This window comes from Condylostylus longicornis, unplaced genomic scaffold, assembly GCF_029603195.1.
Source record: "Condylostylus longicornis isolate FDR11 unplaced genomic scaffold, ASM2960319v2 ptg000006l, whole genome shotgun sequence".
NCBI lineage: Eukaryota > Metazoa > Arthropoda > Insecta > Diptera > Dolichopodidae > Condylostylus > Condylostylus longicornis.
The window spans coordinates 4,100,586-4,125,787 of NW_026577975.1; the positions used below are offsets into that span (position 1 = coordinate 4,100,586).

Consider the following 25,202-nt stretch of genomic DNA (forward strand, 5'->3'; position numbering starts at 1 on the left):
TTTTTTATACCAACATTAATGGATGATTGCATTAGTGTTATACACGTGAGAGAGTCGATCTACTTCTTTAATCGATATACACTAATACCTAGATTTGCGACGTTTGATTTAACTACATTTCATATTACGTCAAAAAAAAAATTTGAAAATTTTTTTGTTTGTTTTCACAATAAATACTCTGTTTGTACTGTATGCTGGGTGTAGCATATTAACATTGGAAACACGTTAAAGTCAATTATAAAAAAGAAAATCCCATATAAAATATTTGCAGCCATTGGCATCTCCATCTACACATCCAACAACATAATCTAATACCGCGTCCCCAATAAATTCTGATTCTTTGATAACATTAAAAATTCCAGATTCTAAAAGTATTGAATGCTGTTTTTTCCAATTTGAATGAATTTTTTCTTTTTTGAAATTACTACGTTTTTCAATTTGAAAAATCTATTTGTTTTTCAATTTGTATGAATTTTTTATTTTCATTTTAACAATTCTTTTAATTTTTTGTATTAATAAATAAATTTTTAAAAAAGTTAAAAATGCTTTGATTTAGAACAAGGGCGTATCTTTAATATTTCAGTGCAATTTAGTGCAATATTTCAGTGAATTACGACGAATTTTTTGGGAACCAATTATTGTCGCATCGCGAGGTATTGGTGTATTTTGTTTTTTAGATTAGCGCATTTTTTTGTATAAAAATGTTGGTGGTGAATAATTGCATTAGTGGTTGTAAACGAAGAGTCGAAACTGTATCTCTTGAATGGATATATTTTGTATACCCAAGTATAAAAAACTTCACAAGGTGGCAAAATTGTTTATCTACAATCTACATTATAAAAGTGAAGCGATTTGAGTGTTAAAATAATAAAATATTTTAATTTATATATGAATGATTTTAAAAGTAATAAAAAAAACAAATATAATTAAAAAAAATTGAAATTTGTAAATTGTCAATAAATGGAATAATATAAACTATAAGTTTTATGATTTTTATTTCTGGCTTGCCTTTGTAAACAAAGCCAACCATTGAATAATGAACCATTGGGCATACACATTTTTATTCTACTTTATTCTATACCACTAGTACTATTTCATCGTACTGTGTATCTACTGTACTAGGTACATGCATATGTGCAAATGTACAATATAAAAATGCATGAAATTTTGAACACATATTTACTGCTTTTATACATTCGAATGTTTTACCTTACTCTTATGATATTGAAAATAAATTTTGTTTTTATAAGATAAAAATAGCAAAATTTCTACATAATTTAATTTTATTTTATTTCAGCTCGTTATTTTTGATACACTCGTTTGTTTGTTTTTGTTTCTTTCTTCTTTCATTGTCATCTGTTTTTAAATAAAAATTAGATATTTTGAAAATAGTAGAAATGTCACATTGCACACAAGCGAAAATGGTTTTGAGAGAGTCAAAATATTTCTTGAATAGTATGTACATTACACATACTTTGACACAAATATATATTTGTTTGATAGATTGCTTTAGTGGTAGGTAAACGGAGAGTCGAACTACTTTTCTACTAGATATACATAGGAATTTTTCGGAGAGGGAAATAAGATACGCAATAGATGTCTACCTGTTTTCTACAATGTATTTTTAAAGGCGCACAAGAGCATTTGTTTCGCACATAAAATATAGGGAAAAATATTAAGCATTTTAAAGGCGTACAAGAGCATTTCTATAATTCATTCCAGTACAAGGTAGCAAAAATGGTGTATGCATATTATAAAAGCAAAGCGATTTAGAAAATTGAGTTTTAAATAAAAAAATAATTATAATATATAAATATAATTTTAAAAATAATAAAAGTAAATTTTAAAAAGACAAAGAATATTAAAAAAAAATTAAATAGTTGTGAAAAATAAAAATTATTTTATAGTAATGGGTAAACATTATTTCAAATGCTTAGGTTGTAATTTGGTGTGTCATGCGAAAAAGCCGATACGAAAATTTCATTCTTTACCAACAAATAAGCAGAGGTATTTTTGTAAATTTTTTAAAGCACAATCACTTCAAGTGATTTAATTGAAATCTACGCATTCGATTTTCGTTTATTCTTATCTTAGACCTGTATTTGGTTTTTAGGAAAGAAATCTGGTTGAGAAAGTTAAATAGATGTGATTTAATTGGCAAAAATATTTCGCAAGATTATCGTGTATGTGATATACATTTTACGAAGGATTCACTCAGTAAAACAGGAAGGATAATAAGAGATTCAGTTCCTATAGAAGTAGTAAAGAAAAATACGTTTTTTGAAGAAAAAATTGAAAATAAAATCTTGAATAGTTCACAACAAAATGTAGTTGGTAATATGCTCAGAATTCTGTACATAGAAATACCACTGGAATAAATTCATAATTTCATATTTTATTACGATTATATATATATATATGCGTGTGTACATGCACTCACATTAACTAAAATAAAATATTTTTAGAAAAATATTTGTTTTTCACACAGATTCAAAGATTTTACAAGAAGGGAAAAATGACCCAGAATCTTCTCAAACAGCAGGTACCCCTAACACACAAATCTCGAAAATTCAAGCGGAAAAAATTAATGAAATTAAAATAAAGAACGAGTGTTCATTTGATATTGAAGAAGGTTCAAAACAGAGTGAAATAGGTCTGAAATATACATAAATGAAATTAATATTAATTGTTAATAGTAATTACATAATTGTGTTAAAAATTATTTTAATATAAAATAATTTCCTTTGTTGTCAAATACATGCAGATCCATTGATTCCAATCAAAGAAGAAATTGAATCAACACCCTATAGAATAGAAGAAAATTTAAATTTACCAACAACTTTTCCAGGTAAATGAACAGTAACAGAAAAACAAAGATTTTAATATAATTATAATAAAAAATAATTTTAATTCAACATAAGTGGGTGATTTGAAGGCTTGTGAACCAAATCAAGATTTAGCAATAAAAATCGAAATAGAAAGTTTAGATGATCCTTTTCAAACAAATGAGTGTCTAGTAAACGTTAATAATCCCTTAGTAGCAAATGAAATAGGTAAGAAAGAAAAAATAGAAGAAATGAGTTGAATTAATTTTTCTTTTTCACATGCAAGATCCCTTAATCTCAGTCAAAGACGAAATAGAAGAAAAACAAAATTTACCTGAAGGAGGTAAGGGAATATTGAATCAGTAAATTATAAAGAGATCAAAAATTTTTATAATTACAAATTTATGAATTTTCAGAAAAAGTGGAAACTTTTGGTAAGCAAAATAAAACTTCTCAAAAAATCAATTTCCTGCAACAAAATAAGGAAGAAAAATCCACAGCATATACAATACAGCAAAATATAACAGGTACAAATTGCAAAAAAAGAACATGTTCTTGAATAATATTTGTTAGTCATTATCTCACTTCAAAATTGCAATAATAAAATATTAATGTGTGATTCAGTCTATTAGCTGAATTTGACATTTACAACTCAGCAAAGCAGTATTACTGATATTTTCGAAATTTTTCAAAATATTGAATTGTAATAAAATATTTTGATTTTAAAGGTTCTAGTAACGGAGGGAGACGAAAAAGAAGACGATCACATGAAGAAGAAAAAAATATTGATTGCGAAAATTGCAAAAAGCTTAAAAAAGAAAATGATTTTTATAAGGAAGAGTATCTTTCTAAGAAAGAGAAATGTTCTCAAATATTAGAAAGAGTGAAAATATGTGAGTGAAAAGAGTAATTTAGAAATAGAAAAGAGTAATTTAGAAGCATACATACATACGTTTTTATTAATATTTAAAAATGTATTAAAACAATTACAGACATAATTATTTTAATATTTTTTTACAGAACCGTAATTTCATTACTTTTATTTTGAAATATTCGCTCTTATTCCGTGCTCTTATTGCTATCATATTGTAGTCGTTATTACTTGGCGGCCTTTCATTATTTCGATTAAAATTTTTTCTCAATTTCGGCTTATAATAAGTGGATAAGGAGTTTGCAGCAATACGAGTCGTTATAAAAGCAAATTTTGATTTTATTTTAATCGGTCTTTTAATAAGTTTTCTAAATTACAAAATTTTTTAAATTTTAAGCGTTTATATTATACACTACTATACTTTTGTCTTATTTTATTGAAAGTTTCATATCTGATATATAGGTGCAGATACAATAGAATCGATAGTCCAAAGCAATAAAATTCTAAATGATTCAAGTATTGGAAAAATTGAGTTAGTTGAAAAAGTGAAGGAAAATAACATTAACTTGTTCAAACAAATTAAAACATTAAAAACAGAAATAGACGTTTTTAATTTTACACATTGTTCATTAAATGTATCAACAAATGACAATTGAATTTTTTTTGACTTGGTAACACTGTTATAGAATTATAATAAAATAATGTTATACTACATAAAGAAAATTAAAATAAATGTTAAGCATACAACATAAAAATTTTTTCTAATAAATGAATTGTAAAAATTACTTGCAAATTTTTATTAATTTAGTATTAATCCAATAATAAATGTTTTTTCCGATACATTTATTATTTTCCTTTCAAATTCTACATACAAACATATGGATGCCATAAGAACTCTCCCTACTGTAGGAATAGGTATATGAACAAGGCAATAAATAAATTTTGAGCAAATTTATAAAAATAATAAAAAAGTGAGAAAAGAATATTAAAAATTGAGTTAACAGAACACTTAATGACTTAACAGAGAACATTTTGTTTATGTGTTGTTAATTCTAATCATAAACAATTTAAATAATAATTTACAATTATTGTTAATTTTAAATCAAAGTACTAATATATATTTTATAAGTAATTCTACTATGTGTGTAGACTGACCAACCCAATAAATTCCCTTACCTAAAAGCAAAGTATATCTACTCAAGAAGTAGTTCCACTACTCGTTTACATTGCGCTAATACAATCACTCACCAATTTTTGTATACAAAAAACTCCCTTAGGTAAAAGAGTTAAGCAGTACACCATACCGTCTTATTATCATTTTTATACACATATGAATTTTTGGGGGAGGGAAAGAGTACGCAATAAATGGCTACATGTTTTGTACAATGCATTTTTAATGGCACCCAAGAGAGTTATTTCTGTATATGTATAAAGTATAGGAAAATATAAAGCATTTAAAAGGCCTACAAGAGCATTTCTGTAATCCCTTCCAGTACAAGGTAGCAAAAATGGTGTACGCAATTATAAAAGCAAAACGATTTAAAAAGAGAATTGAGTGTTTATAAAAAAAAAAGAAAATATATAAAGAATAAAGATGCTTGTGTATTTGCAGAAGTAGCTACATGTACACATATGCAATGTAAAATCTGCGTGCATATGCATACCTTCTCCGTGAGCTAAAATGTGAATAATCGAATGCATACACACATTTAAAAGTAAAACAAACAAACAGAAGCAAAAAAAAATCATTACGAAACGAGAACAGAAAGAGAGTGAGAATAATTAAATAAACTTAATGCTAGAAAAATACTTTTGTTCCACCAATATGTGGTATTCCAAAATTGATTTTCAAGTAGAAATTTATCTTGTTGGTACATCTTAATTTTGAAAGTCTTTGATATTGCATAATGTAAATAAATGTACATATAAATTTTGTATGCCTCATTTTTTATATGAAAAATTTGTTTTGTTTTTTCCCTCACCATAAACTTTAATAATGAACTATGCATTATAATAACGATGGTTGTGTTCTCACTCAACATAATGATCTCACCTATACTTTGACAACAAAAACAAAACAGTTTTTCAAAATGAGAAACAAAAATAAAATTTGAAGTAACAATTATTTCAGCACATGAACAAATTATTCTCTCTCAAGTCATTAAGTGTTCTGTTAACTTAATTTCAATATTCTTTTCTCACTTTTTTGTTATTTTTATAAATTTGCTCAAAATTTATTTATTGCCTTGTTCATATACCTATTCCTAATTTTTACAATTCATTTATTAAAAAAAATTTTTATGTTGTATGCTTAACATTTATTTTAATTTTCTTTATGTAGTATAACATTATTTTTTTTATTATAATTCTATAACAGTGTTACCAAGTCAAAAAAAATTCAATTGTCATTTGTTGATACATTTAATGAACAATGTGTAAAATTAAAAACGTCTATTTCTGTTTTTAATGTTTTAATTTGTTTGAACAAGTTAATGTTATTTTCCTTCACTTTTTCAACTAACTCAATTTTTCCAATACTTGAATCATTTAGAATTTTATTGCTTTGGACTATCGATTCTATTGTATCTGCACCTATATATCAGATATGAAACTTTCAATAAAATAAGACAAAATCATGTAGTGTATTATAAAAACGCTTGCTTTTATAACGGCCCCTATAGCTGCAAACTCCTCACTTATTAATAAGCGCAAATTGAAAAACAATTTTAATAGAAAAAACCAACGACTGCAATATGGCAGCAATAAGAGCACGGAATAAAAGCGAATATTTTTAAAATAAAAACAATGAAATTACGCTTCTGTAAAAAAATGTTAAAATAAATTTAAAGTAATTATGAAAAATTAGAATCATATTATAATTTCTACATATAACGTGATCAATAATCAAAATTTTTTGCCTTTCACCTAGCCAATTTCAAAGTTTTTAATTTTTAAATTACTCTTTTTACTTACATATCTTCACTTTTTCTAAAATTTGAGAACATTCTTTTAAAAGTTTTCCACAATTTTCGCAATCAACATTTTTTTCCTCTTCATGTGAACTTTTTCTTTTCCGTCTCCCTCCGTTTCTAGAACCTAATTATTTAAATTTAAAATATTTTATTACAATTCAATATTTTAATTTCAAAAATGCAGTAATACTGCTTTGCTGAATTGTAAATGCCAAATTCAGCAAATAGACTGAATCACACCTTAATACTTTATTACTGCAATTTTGAAGTGAGATGATCAACAAATATAACTTAAGAATATGTTCTTTTTTTACACTTTCTACCTGTCAAATTTCGTTGTATTTTATTTACTGTGGATTTTCCTTTTTTATTTTGCACGGAATCTACTTTTTGAGAAGCATCATCGTGCATGCTAGAAGTTTCTACATTTTCTGAAAATTTATAAATTTGTAATTATAAAAATTTTCGATCTCTTTATAATTTACTGATTCAATATTGCCTTACTTCTCTCTGGTAAATTTGAGTTTTCTTGTACTTTTTCTTTGGCTGATATAAGTGGAACTTGGATGTGAAAAAGAAAATTGATTTAACTTATTTTTTCAAACTTTTTTTTCATACCTTTTTTATTTGCTTTTGTAGTTTTACAAATTTTCACTACACATGCATTTGTTTGAAAAGAATCATCTATACTTTTTATCACGATTTTTACTGGCAAATCCTGTTTTTGTCCACAAGTCTTTAAAGCAGCCACTTCTAATGAATTAAAATGATTTTTTGTATATTAAAATCTTTTTTATTCCTGTTACTGCTGATTTACCTGGGAAAGTTGTTGGTAAATTTAAATTTTCTTCTATCCTATAAGGGGTTGCTTCAATTTCCTCTTTAATTGGAATCAATAGATCTGTATTTGATAGCAAAATAAATTATTTTATATTAAAATAATTTTTCATACAATTATGTAATTAATATCAACTATTATTATTAATTTCATTTATGTTTATTTCAGACCTATTTCACTCTCATTTGAATCTTCCTCAATGTCAAGTAAGCACTCGTTATTTATTAGAATTGCATTATTTTTTTCCTCTGGAATTTTCGATACTTTTGTGCTACACCTACTTACTGTTTGCGAGGATTCTGGATCTTTTTCCACTTCTTGTAAAATCTTTGAATCTATGTGAGAGGATTCTGGATCTTTTTCCACTTCTTGCAGAATCTTTGAATCTGAGTGAAAAACAAATATTTTACTAGAGTAACTGTATGTACATGGACACACACATATATTGAGTACTCATATATCAGCGTTTCATATTTTGTATGATTATATACATACATATATATATAAACGTAATAAAATATGAAATTATGAATTTATTTGTAATAGTATATCTGTGCAAGTATAAAATTCTAAGCATATTACCAACAATATTTTGTTGTGAACCGTTCAAGATCTTATCGTCTATTTTTTCTTTAAAAAGAGTATTATTCTTTACTACTTCAATAGGATCTACATCTTTTGATATGTGTCCATTTTTATTGAACGAATTCTCCGAAAAATGTATTTCACATACACGATTGTCACGCGCAACATTTTTGCCAATTAAATCATATCTATTTAACTTTTTCAACCAAATTTTTTTCCTAAAAACCGAATACAGATCTAATATAAGAAATTGAATGCGTAGGTTTCAAAAACAATTTGAAATGATTTTTTAAAAAATTTACAAAAATACGTACCTCTCCTTATTTCTTGGCAAAGAATAAAATTTTCGTGTCAAATCTTTTCGCTTACTCACATAATTACAAGCCAAGCACTTGAAATAATGTTTACTTATTATTATAAAATGTTTTTTATTTTTCACATCTATTTAATATTGTTTAACAATTCGATTTTATATTATGGATTTACGTTTTTGCCACCTTGTACTGAAATAAATTATAGAAATGGTTTTGTGCGCTTTGTAAGCGATATGTAAACGAAAAGTCGAACTGCTACTCTAGTTAAGTTATTCTTTAGTTTTACAGAAAGCATATCTATTTTACAAGTAATTCGATTCTGCGTTTACATCACAATATTGCAATCACTTAGCAATATTTGTACATAAAAAATTTTATACACATACGAATTTTTGGGAGAGGGAAATAGTAGGAAATAGATGTCTTTAGGGAAATAGTAGGAAATAGATCTGTTTTTTACTATGTACTTTTAAGACGCACAAAGCCATTTCTATAATTTATTTCAGGACAAGGTGGCAAAAATGTTGTATGCATATTATAAAAGCAAAGCGATTTAAAAAAAATTAAGTCTTTAAATAAAAAAAAATAATAGTTTTAAAAAACAATAAAAATAAATATTAAAAGGACAAGTAATATTTAAAAAATTTAAATTTGTAATTGGTAATTATCAATGCATTTATTGATAAAATATAAAATAAGAATTTTTTATTTTTATTTTAATATTGTCTTAAAAAATTTTGGAAATTCAAAACGAATATTTCCTATGAATATACATACATTTATGTTCTATGAGTAACATTTCAAATCAAGTAGGTAAAATTTTCTATTGACTTGAGTGAAACCGGCTTGATCATCATTCATCATACTTCTTATTGAGAAATATATACATATACATGTTCTTACATTAGGTATTTTTAAATGAATTAGAAATGCTCACGGTAATTTGGGATCTTATTATATTCAAAGGTAAAGAATGCGCAAAGAGTTTTCTAAAAGATCATTAAAATCTTGCGACAAATCTGACGTTTGAAAATTTTTTTATCGAATCAACAAATTTTCTAATTGACACCATAACGTTAATTTTAAGGTTTTTGGAAAAATCCATTCTAAGTCTTTTGTAGGAACTAAAGTTCTCTTTACAAATATATTAACACTTAAATTTTATCACTTTTCTACTTTTAGAACTACACCCTTTTTGTTTATCATTATTTACAATATAAAACTAGTCGTGTGTGCTTGCATTGCAAGCCTTGCAAGTATGATGCCTGTAGTTTTGAAATTGTGTTCCATTCTGTGGCTGAGATATTTTAAGTTTACTTTATTTCTTCAAAAACACACCCATAATATACATATAGATATGTTTTTTCCTGATAAATAATAAGATAAAACTTAAAACTTAAAATAAAAAAGTTCTGAGAAATAATTACCCAAAAATACATAATTAAACAAATAATTAGTTCCTTTGAAATCTAATACCTTTTGAGTAATTTATTTTAAAACTTCACTTTGAGTTATGTCGCATAAAATCGTAAAATACCTTTCACAATAAACACTTTAAGCCATAAATTATTGTTAATTATAAACTACAATTCATGCACGTATGTATTTGAAGTTTATAATACATGCGAATAAAACGCGTGACTGTAGAATGAGTTAACACCAATTCTAACGTATATAGGGTAATACGTATTGCATACGATTTCTATGCGTATTTTTGACATTTTTGGGCACCAAACTTTGTTAAAACATTTTCATACAGGTCTTTTACATGATTGCATATCAATGCTGTATCGATTACTTTCCGATTGTACCTTAGTATAATTGATTATACCTTAGTAGCAAATCGCAAAAAGAATACATATGTATATAAGTAAATGTGAATGTAATCGTACATGCTATAAAACTATATGTAGATATTATTAATTTTTTGTTTTCTTGTTATAACTCACACTTATAGAATTTAACTTATTTCCAATATATATGCCATCAAAATTATACAAACATTACCCCCATAAGGATGTAGTACCATTTTGTAAAAAAATGGACCAAAGCATCTTGGGAGGGGTGATCTATCTAATGCCCTTTGTCCCATGTCTCTAGCCCTTCTAGAAGTACCCGTACTTTTTACCACCTGAGAAGTAGCTATATATATATAATGTAAAATAGGATGGTTTTTGAAGAGTTATACGAAATATGAATAAAATATAGAATTATAAAGGAAAATTCAAGGTACTGCGTAGCCTAGTGGTTAGCGTGGTAGTCTCATAGTCAGAAGGTTATTGGATCAATGCTTGCCTGGATGTTGTCGTGTTTTTATTTTTTTGGATTATTTTAAAAATTTTTTTTTTATTTTGTTTAAATTTTGTGTTTTATTTTTTTTAATATTTAACAGATAAATGTTATTATAAAAGTTTAAAGAAAATTTCCAAAAAAATATTCTTATAATAGTTTGGAAAAATTCGCAAAAATTTTAAGTACATAAGTATGTATGTATGTATGTATATTTTTTTTAAGCTTTCTATATGAATTTAATAATATTCAAAACTGTAGAATATATAGAAATAAATTTTAAACGCATAATTATTAAATCATGGGAGTAAACATACAAAAATTAATTTTTCAAATAAAGAAAAGGTTTAGTCAAAAACAAAATAATAATTTATGTATGTAAAAATATATGTATGTATGAATATATGAATATATGTGTGTATGTATATATGAATGGATTAGAATTGAAGATTTTAAAATTTTTCGTTCCAACATATGAACGTATGTACATATGAATGTATTAGAATTGAAAATTAAAAAAGAAACAAAAACAAAATAATAATTTATGTATGTAAAAATATATGTATGTATGTATATATGAATACATGTGTGTATGTATATATGAATGGATTAGAATTGAAGATTTCAAAATTTTTCGTTCCAACATATGAACGTATGTACATATGAATGTATTAGAATCGAAAATTTTGAAATTTTGCTGTTGGAAAAATTAGAAATAAAATTATTAACACAAACACACGTTATTATGAATGTATACCTAGTTTTTTTAAAACTGCGGGTGAACATATAGAAATAAATTTCTCAAATAAAGAAAAGGTTTAGGTTAAAATAAAATAATAATTGTATTCAAAAATATATATGTACATATGAATGTAATTTTTTTAAATAAAGAAAAGGTTTAGGCAAAAACAAAATAATGATTTTATTCAAATATATGTATGTATATATAAATGTATTAAAATTTAGCATTTTATAGTTTTCCGTTTGGAACAATAAAAATAAAATTCTAACTACATACGTACATACATATATTCTGTATGTACATATATTTTTTTAAAGCTTGCTGACGAAACGTAATGTTCAAAACAATAACAAATGAAATATTAATATTCAGATGTCACAAAACATCTGATGTCTGATAAAAGCTGACATTTATTTACGTTAAGATTAATTCGTTTATCCGAAACAAAAATATGTGAAATCATTATATTTTCAAATATTATTTATTTCTCGGTTTGTGTTTCTAATAATAAAAATAACGTAAAACGTATCATTTATTTCTTGGTTTGTGTTTCTAATTATAAAAAGTATAAAAGAAAAATGTGCTTTTGTTATACAAAAATTTTTTCAGAAAATCTTAAAATAGAGCTATTTCGGAGCTAAAAAGTTCCAATGTCAGATTTTTCTGGGACCCTAGAAGTACCCGTACTTTTTACCACCTGAGAAGTAGCTATATATATATAATACAACATAGTCGTTACACACATTGTTATACACATTGAAATGTTTTAAAATATTCGCACTAATTACAGACCGTATTGCGTATACAATAGGTAGGTTATGTGATGGCAACAAATTTTACATATCGAGTTTTCCGTGGGATTGCACTTCTCCATAGTAGGGAAGTGTAAATAAACTATTTTTAGCAACCTGTCGTCTGTCGGTCTGTGTGTGGACGGGTGTATCTCAAATTCTGCTGAACCGATTTTGATGAAATTTTATATGTAAGTTTATTTCGACCATGGCACAGATTGATCAACTTTTGGGATAAATCAGGCCTCGAGAACTGCACTTTTTAGCGGACCTGTTTTACATTTTTGAGCATTTTAAAGAAACTATTCAACCGATTTGCTTGAAATTTCATATATAAGCTCAGCTCGACCGTCCGCGAAACCTCGTAACTTTTGGAAGAAATCAGGTGTCAGCAACTAGACGTTTACTGTGGGCCAAATATACATTTTTGCGTATATAAAGAGAAATAATCAACCGATTTCATTGAAATTGAATATTTAAATTCTTCGTATTAAAACAATGAATATATAAATTTTTGAAATTTGATATTTCAGTTCTGATTGTTACCGAAACTAACTGACGAGAATTGCAGGGAATTCTGGTAGCACAAAGCAGAATTCCACTAAGAGCCAAATTTACATTTTTCTAGGTATGTTAACTATAAGGTTACTAATGTTTTAAAAATTAGAAAGAAGTATTTAACAGACATTTTCATAAGGTTCTGTAACATTTTCACTTAACTAGACAATACACATTTCGGTCGGATATGTGCTGAGCACATCAGACTTTTTTTGTTTGTTAATGATTTTTTAATATCGCTTACAAAAATTTTTTGGTTTTTCATTTCTTCTTCTTCCATTTCTTTTTGAAGCGGCCGTCTCAAAAACATGGAAGGTACTGCGCCGTTAAGCAATTTTGATCTCGCCAAATCATACTGTGTTTCTTCATTTTGTATCATTAATTTATGTTGTATGTCTTCCGACCGAAAATGTCGAATGCATACCGATGAACACTTTTTTGGTGCCCAATCCTTTTTTCCTATTGCTTCTATCCATTTATTTCGCATGACTTCGTTCTTGGGAAAAATAAATGTAGGGATAGTTTTTCCGTACTTCCTTCTTCGTAGAGCATTGCTGTTGCATCCTGGTACGCTACACCTTCGGGGCATTTCTATTTATATAAACGTAATCATATATATTATTATTTTTTATTTAAATATGTATGCATACAATAAAAACTTAAAAAAATACATCAAATCTTACCAATTTATTAAGTTCTTTTTAAATAAAGTTTGGTATTATTTTTATTAAAAAAACACCTTAGTTTTATACGAAATATTACTAACAAAATAAAAAATTTAATTGATACAGATTCTGAATCTTAATTTTTTTAATAACACAAATAATAAATATAATTATTCACTAAATTAATATTAAAATTAAATTATAAACAACAAATAAAATGAATTTACCGCTGGGCAATATATCCACCACTTGCGAAATTAATATCTGTACTAAAGAAATTCAATAGTTCTTTTATTTGTAAAAACTTTGTATACACACAAATGCAAAATTATTAAGGTGGCTGACGCCAAAGTATATATATTTTATAAGTAATTCGACTTTGCGTTTACATCATACTAATGCAATAACTCACCAACATTTGTATACAAAAAACCGTATTTTTCTTATTTTTATTTTTCCACGCTTAGGAATTTTTGTATTATTGATATTCATTCGAATGTGTGAAAGCAATAATTATGAGTGTAGAATTTCATATAATGTTATATTGTACATATGTATGTGTATATGTACATATGTATAGTAAACTTCCGTAACGTACAATATTTTTGCATTTGAGTGTAGAACATAAGTTATTAGAAAGAAAGAGACTATTGAATATCTTTAGTCCAGATACAAATTTCGTCCGGGGATGTTTTTCACTCAGCGGTAAAATAATGAAATTATTCGTTGTTTAAAATTGAATTTTAATTTAAATTTAGTGAATAATTAAATAATTAGAAATAATGAGAATTATTATCTGTATTATTGAAAAAATGAAGATTTAGAATTTGTATTAATTAAATTTTTTTTCTTTCGTTCGCATTATTCAGTATAAAACAAAGGTGCCTTTAAAAAAATAATACCAAAGTTTATTTAAAAAGAACTTAATAAATTTGGTAAGATTTGGTGTATTTTTTAAAGTTTTTATTGTATGCATACATATTTAAATAAAAAATAATGATTACGTTTTATAAATAGAAATGCCACGAAGGTGTTGTGTTGAAGGATGCAGAAGCTATACATTACCATATTCTATGCCTACATTTATTTTTCCGAAAAACGAAGTCATCAGGGATAAATGGATACTAGCATTAGGAAGAAAGAATTGGACACCAAGCAAGTATTCAGCGATATGCCTTCAACATTTTCGACCGGAAGACGTTCAAGATAAATTAATGATACAAAATGAAAAAACTGGGTATGATTTGGTGAGATCAAAATTGTTTAACGGCGCAATACCTTCCATTTTCCCGGGACGTCCGCATCCTGTAATTTATTTCAGTACAAGGTGGCAAAAATGTTGTATGCATATTATAAAAGCAAAGCGATTTAAAAAAAATTAAGTCTTTAAATAAAAAAAAATAATAGTTTTAAAAAACAATAAAAATAAATATTAAAAGGACAAGTAATATTAAAAAAATTTAAATTTGTAATTGGTAATTGTCAATGCATTTATTGATAAAATATAAATTATGAATTTTTTATTTTTATTTTAATATTGTCTTAAAAAATTTTAGAAATTTAAAACGAATATTTCTAATGAATATACATACATTTATGTTCTATGCGTAACATTTCAAATCAAGTAGGTAAAATTTTCTATTGACTTGAGTGAAACCGGCTTGATCATCATTCATCATACTTCTTATTGAGAAATATATACATATACATGTTCTTACATTAGGTATTTTTAAATGAATTAGAAATGCTCACGGTAATTTGGGATCTTATTATATTCAAAGGTAAAGAATGCGCAAAGAGTTTTCTAAAAGATCATTAAAATCTTGCGACAAATCTGACGTTTGAAAATTTTTTTATCGAATCAACAAATTTTCTAATTGACACCATAACGTTAATTTTAAGGTTTTTGGAACAATCCATTCTAAGTCTTTTATAGGAACTAAAGTTTCTTTTACAAATTTATTAACACTTAAATTTTATCACTTTTCTACTTTTAGAACTACACCCTTTTTGTTTATCATTATTTACAATATAAAATACAACATAGTCGTTACACACATTGTTATACACATTGAAATGTTTTAAAATATTCGCACTAATTACAGACCGTATTGCGTATACAATAGGTAGGTTATGTGATGGCAACAAATTTTACATATCGAGTTTTCCGTGGGATTGCACTTCTCCATAGTAGGGAAGTGTAAATAAACTATTTTTAGCAACCTGTCGTCTGTCGGTCTGTGCGTGGACGGGTGTATCTCAAGTTCTGCTGAACCGATTTTGATGAAATTTTATATGTAAGTTTATTTCGACCATGGCACAGATTGATCAACTTTTGGGATAAATCAGGCTTCGGGAACTGCACTTTTTAGCGGACCTGTTTTACATTTTTGAGCATTTTAAAGAAACTATTCAACCGATTTGCTTGAAATTTCATATATAAGCTCAGCTCGACCGTCCGCGAAACCTCGTAACTTTTGGAAGAAATCAGGTGTCAGCAACTAGACGTTTACTATGGGCCAAATATACATTTTTGCGTATATAAAGAGAAATAATCAACCGATTTCATTGAAATTGAATATTTAAATTCTTCGTATTAAAACAATGAATATATAAATTTTTGAAATTTGATATTTCAGTTCTGATTGTTACTGAAACTAACTGACGAGAATTGCAGGGAATTCTGGTAGCACAAAGCAGAATTCCACTAAGAGCCAAATTTACATTTTTCTAGGTATGTTAACTATAAGGTTACTAATGTTTTAAAAATTAGAAAGAAGAATTTAACAGACATTTTCATAATGTTCTGTAACATTTTCACTTAACTAGACAATACACATTTCGGTCGGTTATGTGCTGAGCAAATCAGACTTTTTTTGTTTGTTAATGATTTTTTAATATCGCTTACAAAAATTTTTTGGTTTTTCATTTCTTCTTCTTCCATTTCTTTTTGAAGCGGCCGTCTCAAAAACATGGAAGGTACTGCGCCCCTAAACAATTTTGGTTTCGGCAAATCATACTGTGTTTCTTCATTTTGTATCATATATTTATGTTGTATGTCTTCCGGCCGAAAATGTCGAATGCATACCGATGAACTCTTTTTTGGTGCCCAATCCTTTATTCCTATTGCTTCTATCCATTTATTTCGCATGACTTCGTTCTTGGGAAAAATAAAGGTAGAGATAGTTTTTCCGTACTTCCTTCTTCGTAGAGCATTGCTGTTGCATCCTGGTACGCTACACCTTCGGGGCATTTCTATTTATATAAACGTAATCATATATATTATTATTTTTTATTTAAATATGTATGCATACAATAAAAACTTAAAAAAATACACCAAATCTTACCAATTTATTAAGTTCTTTTTAAATAAAGTTTGGTATTATTTTTATTAAAAAAACACCTTTGTTTTATACGAAATATTACTAACAAAATAAAAAATTTAATTGATACAGATTCTGAATCTTAATTTTTTGAATAACACAAATAATAAATATAATTATTCACTAAATTAATATTAAAATTAAATTATAAACAACAAATAAAATGAATTTACCGCTGGGCAATATATCCACCACTTACGAAATTAATATCTGTACTAAAGAAATTCAATAGTTCTTTTATTTGTAAAAACTTTGTATACACACAAATGCAAAATTATTAAGGTGGCTGACGCCAAAGTATATATATTTTATAAGTAATTCGACTTTGCGTTTACATCACACTAATGCAATAACTCACCAACTTTGTATACAAAAAAGCAGTATTTTTCTTATTTTTATTTTTACACACTTAGGAATTTTTGTATTATTGATATTCACTCGAATGTGTGAAAGCAATAATTATGAGTGTAAAATTTCATATAATGTTATATTGTACATATGTATGTGTATATGTACATATGTATAGTAAACTTCCGTAACGTACAATATTTTTGCATTTGAGTGTAGAGCATAAGTTATTAGAAAGAAAGAGACTATTGAATATCTTTAGTCCAGATACAAATTTCGTCCGGGGATGTTTTTCACTCAGCGGTAAAATAATGAAATTATTCGTTGTTTAAAATTGAATTTTAATTTAAATTTAGTGAATAATTAAATAATTAGAAATAATGAGAATTATTATCTGTATTATTGAAAAAATGAAGATTTAGAATTTGTATTAATTAAATTTTTTTTCTTTCGTTCGCAATATTCAGTATAAAACAAAGGTGCCTTTAAAAAAATAATACCAAAGTTTATTTAAAAAGAACTTAATAAATTTGGTAAGATTTGGTGTATTTTTTAAAGTTTTTATTGTATGCATACATATTTAAATAAAAAATAATGATTACGTTTTATAAATAGAAATGCCACGAAGGTGTTGTGTTGAAGGATGCAGAAGCTATACATTACCATATTCTATGCCTACATTTATTTTTCCGAAAAACGAAGTCATCAGGGATAAATGGATACAAGCATTAGGAAGAAAGAATTGGACACCAAGCAAGTATTCAGCGATATGCCTTCAACATTTTCGACCGGAAGACGTTCAAGATAAATTAATGATACAAAATGAAAAAACTGGGTATGATTTGGTGAGATCAAAATTGTTTAACGGCGCAATACCTTCCATTTTCCCGGGACGTCCGCATCCAAAAGAAATGGCTTTGAAAAAAAAAACGGAACAACAAAGGAATGAAGAAAAAAAAATGGAAAACGAAGAAGTTTTTGTAAGCGTATTGAAACTTTTAACGTTATTGAAATTAATTATAAAACAAAAATTAATGCGATTATTTTAAAACATTTTAATGTGTATAATGAAAACGACTATGTTGTATTTTATATTGTAAACAATGACTAACAAAAAGTTTCTAATTTTAAAAGTAGAATTTATTTTATGTCTATATAAACGTTACTCGAATTAAAGCCGGTTTCACTCTAGTTAATAAAAAATTTTGCCTACTTAATTTGAAATGTTAATATTGATTGGAAATTTAGTGATTTGAAACGTCGTTTTTGGGCTTTTAAATGACAGAATAAAAACGAAGTTTGAGTTTGAGGTATAGAAATAAAGGAATTGATAAAGAAAAAATATATACGCATAGCACAGATGTATATTCATAGGAAATATTCGTTTTAAATTTCTAAAATTTTTTAAGACAATGTTAAAATAAAAATAAAAAATTCATAATTTATATTTTATCAACAAATGCATTGACAATTACCAATTACAAATTTAAATTTTTTTAATATTACTTGTCCTTTTAATATTTATTTTTATTGTTTTTTAAAACTATTATTTTTTTTTTATTTAAAGACTTAATTTTTTTGAAATCGCTTTGTTTTTATAATATGCATACAACATTTTTGCCACCTTGTACTGAAATAAATTACAGAAATGGTTTTGTGCGCTTTGTAAGCGATATGTAAACGAAAAGTCGAACTGCTACTCTAGTCAAGTTATTCTTTAGTTTTTACAGAAAGCATATCTATTTTACAAGTAATTCGATTCTGCGTTTACATCACAATAATGCAATCACTTAGCAATATTTGTACACAAAAAATTTTATACACATACGAATTTTTGGGAGAGGGAAATAGTACGAAATGGATGTCTACCTGTTTTGTTACAATGCAAAAAGGTACATATATCCAAATTATAAAATCTAAGCCCTAAAAAAATTAAATAGATGTATAAAATAAAAATAATTTTTAATAAATTTTAAGAAAAAATGTTTTTTCTAGTGCTTGGCTTGTAATTTTGTGAATGAGACGGAAAAGCCCAAACGAAAATTTCAAATTTTGCCACAATGTAAGGAGAGGTACGCATTTTTGTAAATTTTAAAACATAATCATTTCAAGTTGTTATAGAAGTTTTAACATTAAATTTTCGTTTATGCTTGTATTACATCTGTATTCGGTTTTTAGGAGAGTAACCTGGTTGAGAAAGTTAAATAGATGTGATTTAATTGGCAAAAATATTTCGAGTGGCTATCGTGTATGTGAAATACATTTTCCGAAGAATTCGCTCAGGAAAACAGGGAAGAAGTTAATAGATGTAGTTCCTATCGAAGTTTTAAACACAAAATGTAGTGCACAACAAAATGTATTTGGTAATATGCTTAGTATTTTATACATACATAGATATACTATTTCTATTAATTTCATAATTTCATATTTTATTACGATTATATGTATGTATGTATATGTGTGTGTGTGAGTGTGTAAAGGCACACATATTTACTCAAATAAAATATGTTTAGAAAAATTTTTGTTTTTCACACAGATTCAAAGATTCTACAAGAAGTAAAAAAAGAGCCAGAATCCTTTCAAACAGCAAATAGTTGTAACACACAAATCTCGAAAATTCAAGCTGAAAACACTAATGAAATTCTGAAAAAGAACGAGTATTCATTTGACATTGAGGAAGGTTCAAAAAAGATTGAAACAGGTCTGAAATATACATAAATGAAATTAATATTAGTTGTTAATAGTAATTACATAATTGTGTTAAAAATTTCCTTTGTTGTCAAATTCATGCAGATCCATTGATTCCAATCAAAGAAGAAATTGAAGCAACCCCCTATAGAATAGAAGAAAATTTAAATTTACCAACAACTTTTCCAGGTAAATGAACAGTAACAGAAATTAACAAAGATTTTAATATAATTATAATAAAAAATAATTTTAATTCAACATAAGTGGGTGATTTGAAGGCTTGTGAACCAACACAAGATTTAGCAATAAAAATCGAAATAGAAAGTTTAGATGATCTTTTTCAAACAAATGAGTGTCTAGTAAACGTTAATAATCCCATAGTAGCAAATGAAATAGGTAAGAAAGAAAAAATAGAAGAAATGAGTTGAATCAATTTTTCTTTTTCAAATGCAAGATCCCCTAATCTCAGTCAAAGACGAAATAGAAGAAAAACCAAATTTACCAGAAGGAGGTAAGGAAATATTGAATCAGTGAATTGTAAAGAGATTAAAAATTTTTATGATTACAAATTTATAAATTTGCAGAAAATGTGGAAACTTCTAGCAAGCACAATGAGGGTTCTCAAAAAGTATATTCGCCACAACAAAATAAGGGAGAAAAATCCACAGCAAATACAATACAGCAAAATATAACAGGTACAAAGTTTGAAAAAAGAACTTATTCTTAAGTTATATTTGTTGGTCATCTCACTTCAAAATTGCAGTAATATAGTATTTGACATTTACAACTCAGCAAAGCAGTATTACTGCATTTTTGAAATTAAAATATTAAATTGTTTAAAATATTTTAAATTTAAAGCTTCTAGTAACGGAGGGAAACGAAAAAGAAGACGATCACATGAAGAAGAAAAAAATGTTGATTGCGAAAATTGTAAAAAACTTAAAAAAGAAAATGATTTTTATAAGGAAGAGTATGTTTCTAAGAAAGAGAAATGTTCTCAAATATTAGAAAGAGTGAAAATATGTGAGTGAAAAGAGTAATTTAGAAATAGAAAAGAGTGATTTAGAAGCACACATACATACATTTTTATTAATTTTAAAAAAATATTAAAACAATTACAGACATAATTATTTTAATATTTTTTTACAGAACCGTAATTTCATTACTTTTATTTTGAAATATTCGCTCTTATTCCGTGCTCTTATTGCTATCATATTGTAGTCGTTATCACTTGGCGGCCTTTTATTGTTTCGATTAAAATTTTTTCTCAATTTAGGCTTATAATAAGTGAGGAGTTTGCAGCAATAGGAGCCGTTATAAAAGCAAATTTTGATTTTATTTTAATCGGTCTTTTAATAAGTTTTCTAAATTACAAAATTTTTTTAAATTTTAAGCCTTTTTATAATACATTTCTTCTTATTTTATTGAATGTTTCATATCTGATATATAGGTGCAGATGCAATAGAATCGATTGTTCAAAACAATAAAATTCTAAATGATTTAAGTACTAGAAAACTTAAATTAGTTGAAAGAGTGCGAGAATATAACATTAACTTGTTAAAACAAATTGAAACATTAAAAACCGAAATACACATTTTTAATTGTAAACATTGTTCATTAATAGTATCAACAATTGACAATTAATTTTTTTTAATTTGGTAACATAGTTATAGAATTATAGTAAAATAATGTTATATAAATAAAGAAAATTAAAATAAATGTTAAATAGACAACATACAAAATTTCTCTAATAAATGAATTGTAAAAATTATTGGCAAATTTTTATTATTTTAGTATACAGAGGGTGGCAAATAATTTTAGGGATGCTTTTTTATCATCCCCAATTAGGGATGATTTGCGGTGCAGATTTACTCGTTTTCGAGTATTCGAGCTACAGCCTGTTGAAAAAAATATGCTTGTCCAGTTCCTTTTCTTCATAAGCACGTGCATTTTTCGCATGTTTTTAAATACGTGTAACACGATTTACTGGAAAAACTATGAGAGATAGAGGAAAATGTTATATGGGTTAACTTTTAGTTCTTATTGTAGCGCATTGAAAAAGTTACAAATATTTTCGAGAAATTTTGGGTTTTGTTAAAAAAATTAAAAAAACAAAAATTTTGACTTTAACAAGGTGTGTCACGGAAACAATGGCTCAAATTATATTAATTGCAAGGCCAAAATAAAGAACAATCAATCGTTTGTAAAACAAGCTCTCAATTATAACTTAAAGTTGTGTGGTTCCGAAGTTATAAGAATTTTCAACATTAACTTTAAGATTGAATTTTAACCTTTTCTAATTAAAATTTTGAAAAAAAGTTGATCTTGTGGGAGATTTAAGATGTTTAAAAGGGCCTTCGATAGATCCCATACGAATAGGTGTAAATTCGCGTAAATTCCTATAATGTACTCTTATATACATAATATATATATGTAGATGGATGTGAAATTCGTCAGCTGAAACTGTCACTCTCTCTTAAGGTCCAGGCCCGTATTTTTGTCAGCCATGATTGTTGTCAAAGTATAAGTAAGGTCACTTTATTCGCAAGCATCTTTATATACAGTAAATTAACATTTTTCCTTTATAAACTGCTCTATTTTTATATCACTACCTGATCTATCTACTGTACCATGTACATGCATGTTTGCATACATACATACATAATGCAACCCAACATACTTGAGATTTTAAACTCATATTTATGGCTTTCATACATTCGAATGTTTTTTTAACTTTTATGAAATAAAAAATAAAATTTGAAAAAAAAACAATTTTGTTATCTAAATAAAAATAACAAAATTTTTACCTAACATAATTTAATTTTATTTCAGTTAAATGTCTTTACATCTAACAAGTCTCAATACTCAATTTTTTTTACGAAATATTACGAATTTTTGGCTTCGTTTCTGTTTTTTTCTTTAAATGCTATTGATCGTGTCATATTTCTTATTATTTTTTTCTTTTTTTTTACGTAAAAAAGAGTTTAATATTTTAAAAAATCTCAGGATATTATACACATTTTTTAAAAAGCTTCCCATTTAAATTCTATTGCACGAAAAATAAAGAAAGGTAGGAGGAAAGAAAAAATGATAAAAAATTTCAAATTCATATTTCAGCATGGTTTCAAATGTTAATGAGGAAGGTTGTATGATTTTTCATGCACATTTTGTATTTCCCAATAAGGTAACTTGAGTAGTGTCGGCTAACAAAAATGTTAATAAAAGTAATGTAGATTGACACATTTTAACAATTTAAGTTATCTCATTTCAGTTATGCGTTACTTATAGAATTGTTTCAAATAATTTCAGTCAGTTTTTAAGTTATTAAGAATAAATATGTATGTACCTACTTCCAATCAATTTTTTTTGAATAATTATTTTAAAACTATTTCAAACATGTTATATTGAGTGATTCAAAAATTTTGTTGTTCTCTTCTTTCATATATTATTAGCAGATAAACAAGAGCAATCTATTTATAAACTTTCTGTTTATGAATCTTAATAGTAAACACAAACGGACAAAAATTTACATCAGTACCTACTACCTGTCATTTTACAATCGGAGTTTTTGAGTCATTTGCTAAGATACAATTTATTTCAAAAATAAAAAACACCTTTTAAATATTTTTTTACTTAGGTAATATATTAAGTTAATAAAAATTTTTCTCAAATAAAAATAGAGGTAAAATTTAGAAGTATATATAAAATTTGTATTGGAAAAATAATATTTGATTGTATTTTAGATATTATTTTATTTACTATGTATTTATATCAATATTTAATAATTATCTTTCATTAATTATATTTTCAACTTGACACAAAAGTTACTTCCCATATCTTGAGTTAACTTACCCTATGAGAAAAAAAGCTGTTCACTTAAAAATAATGAAATGCTGTCAGTAACATATAAAATGTTGAAGGCGAAGGTTGTGCTTCTTGTTTTTCCGCTTTTTTGTATGTATTTCAAGAATTTTAAAATAATTATGATTGAAAATGTTAATATATTTAATTGATTTTTTAAATATATTTTCGAAATTTTACCTGCTTTATAATAAATGTGAATTTTTTTTAATATTTCTTCTCAAAAAAATAGCTTCTTCAATTTGAAAAAAACCTATATAAAATAAGGTCGTGCTTTTAAGTTTCTCTCTGAGCATTGAGACTTGTTAGATATAAAGACATTAACCATCTTTTAAAGAAAAATGGAATTTTTTAAGAATTGAGAAGCAAAATGCAAAAGAAAACTAACAGAATGGAACGAGTTGAACTACTTATTAATAGAAATACTTTGATTTCTAGCATTAAGTGTTTATTTTATTATTCTCACTCTCTTTCTGTTCTCGTTTCGTAATGATTTTTTTTTGCTTCTGTTTTTTTGTTTTATTTTGGAATGTGTGTATGTATTCGATTATTCACATTTTAGCTCACGGAGAAGGTATGCATATGCACGCAGATTTTACATTGCATATGTGTACATGTAGCTACTTCTGCAAATACACAAGCATCTTTATTCTTTATATAACTTTTTTTAGAAACACTCAATTCTCTTTTAAAATCGCTTTGCTTTTATAATTGCGTACACCATTTTTGCTACCTTGTTCTGGAAGGGATTACAGAAATGCTCTTGTAGGCCTTTTAAATGCTTTATATTTTCCTATACTTTATACATATACAGAAAAAACTCTCTTGGGTGCCATTAAAAATGCATTGTACAAAACATGTAGCCATTTATTGCGTACTCTTTCCCTCCCCCAAAAATTCATATGTGTATAAAAATTATAATAAGACGGTATGGTGTACTGCTTAACTCTTTTACCTAAGGGAGTTTTTTGTATACAAAAATTGGTGAGTGATTGTATTAGCGCAATGTAAACGAGTAGTGGAACTACTTCTTGAGTAGATATACTTTGCTTTTAGGTAAGGGAATTTATTGGGTTGGTCAGTCTACACACATAGTAGAATTACTTATAAAATATATATTAGTACTTTGATTTAAAATTAACAATAATTGTAAATTATTATTTAAATTGTTTATGATTAGAATTAACAACACATAAACAAAATGTTCTCTGTTAAGTCATTAAGTGTTCTGTTAACTCAATTCTTAATATTCTTTTCTCACTTTTTTATTATTTTTATAAATTTGCTCAAAATTTATTTATTGCCTTGTTCATATACCTATTCCTACAGTAGGGAGAGTTCTTATGGCATCCATATGTTTGTATGTAGAATTTGAAAGGAAAATAATAAATGTATCGGAAAAAACATTTATTATTGGATTAATACTAAATTAATAAAAATTTGCAAGTAATTTTTACAATTCATTTATTAGA

The 25,202-nt window shown here is 26.1% G+C and overlaps 2 protein-coding genes and 1 long non-coding RNA gene across 5 annotated transcripts; 1 reads left to right on the top strand and 2 right to left on the bottom strand.

The window, feature by feature from the left end:
- The first annotated feature begins 1,706 nt into the window (after positions 1–1,706).
- Positions 1,707–21,696, top strand: LOC129618451 (uncharacterized). Of its 3 annotated transcripts, none has more exons than XM_055533199.1 (12): positions 17,452–17,484; positions 17,649–17,714; positions 17,797–18,161; positions 19,177–19,253; positions 19,360–19,544; positions 19,718–19,882; positions 19,975–20,058; positions 20,134–20,265; positions 20,324–20,380; positions 20,454–20,564; positions 20,728–20,892; positions 21,320–21,606. In XM_055533199.1, the coding sequence occupies exons 3-12, from the start codon at positions 17,799–17,801 to the stop codon at positions 21,511–21,513; spliced, it is 1,533 nt and encodes a 510-aa protein (XP_055389174.1). In that variant the 5' UTR covers positions 17,452–17,484; positions 17,649–17,714; positions 17,797–17,798; the 3' UTR covers positions 21,514–21,606. The 3 variants fall into 3 exon arrangements, with proteins under 3 accessions (XP_055389176.1, XP_055389174.1, XP_055389175.1); XM_055533200.1 differs by having other exon boundaries at positions 17,456–17,577; XM_055533201.1 differs by lacking the exons at positions 17,452–17,484; positions 17,649–17,714; positions 17,797–18,161; ... (3 more) ...; positions 19,975–20,058; positions 20,134–20,265 and adding exons at positions 1,707–2,007; positions 2,114–2,334; positions 2,489–2,653; positions 2,765–2,848; positions 2,922–3,053 and having other exon boundaries at positions 21,320–21,696.
- LOC129618449 (uncharacterized) lies at positions 6,012–13,834 on the bottom strand. The gene is made up of 12 exons (XM_055533196.1): positions 13,678–13,834; positions 13,469–13,546; positions 13,030–13,376; positions 8,406–8,482; positions 8,089–8,309; positions 7,677–7,892; positions 7,486–7,569; positions 7,287–7,421; positions 7,173–7,229; positions 6,992–7,099; positions 6,670–6,792; positions 6,012–6,288 (listed from the first exon to the last, which is right to left on the bottom strand). Exons 3-12 carry the CDS (start codon positions 13,372–13,374, stop codon positions 6,095–6,097), a joined length of 1,560 nt encoding a protein of 519 aa, XP_055389171.1. The 5' UTR covers positions 13,375–13,376; positions 13,469–13,546; positions 13,678–13,834; the 3' UTR covers positions 6,012–6,094.
- LOC129618454 (uncharacterized) lies at positions 14,901–17,182 on the bottom strand. The gene is made up of 3 exons (XR_008697804.1): positions 17,007–17,182; positions 16,798–16,875; positions 14,901–16,705 (listed from the first exon to the last, which is right to left on the bottom strand). It is a non-coding gene; the product is annotated as an uncharacterized LOC129618454 (long non-coding RNA).
- Positions 21,697–25,202: the final 3,506 nt, after the last annotated feature.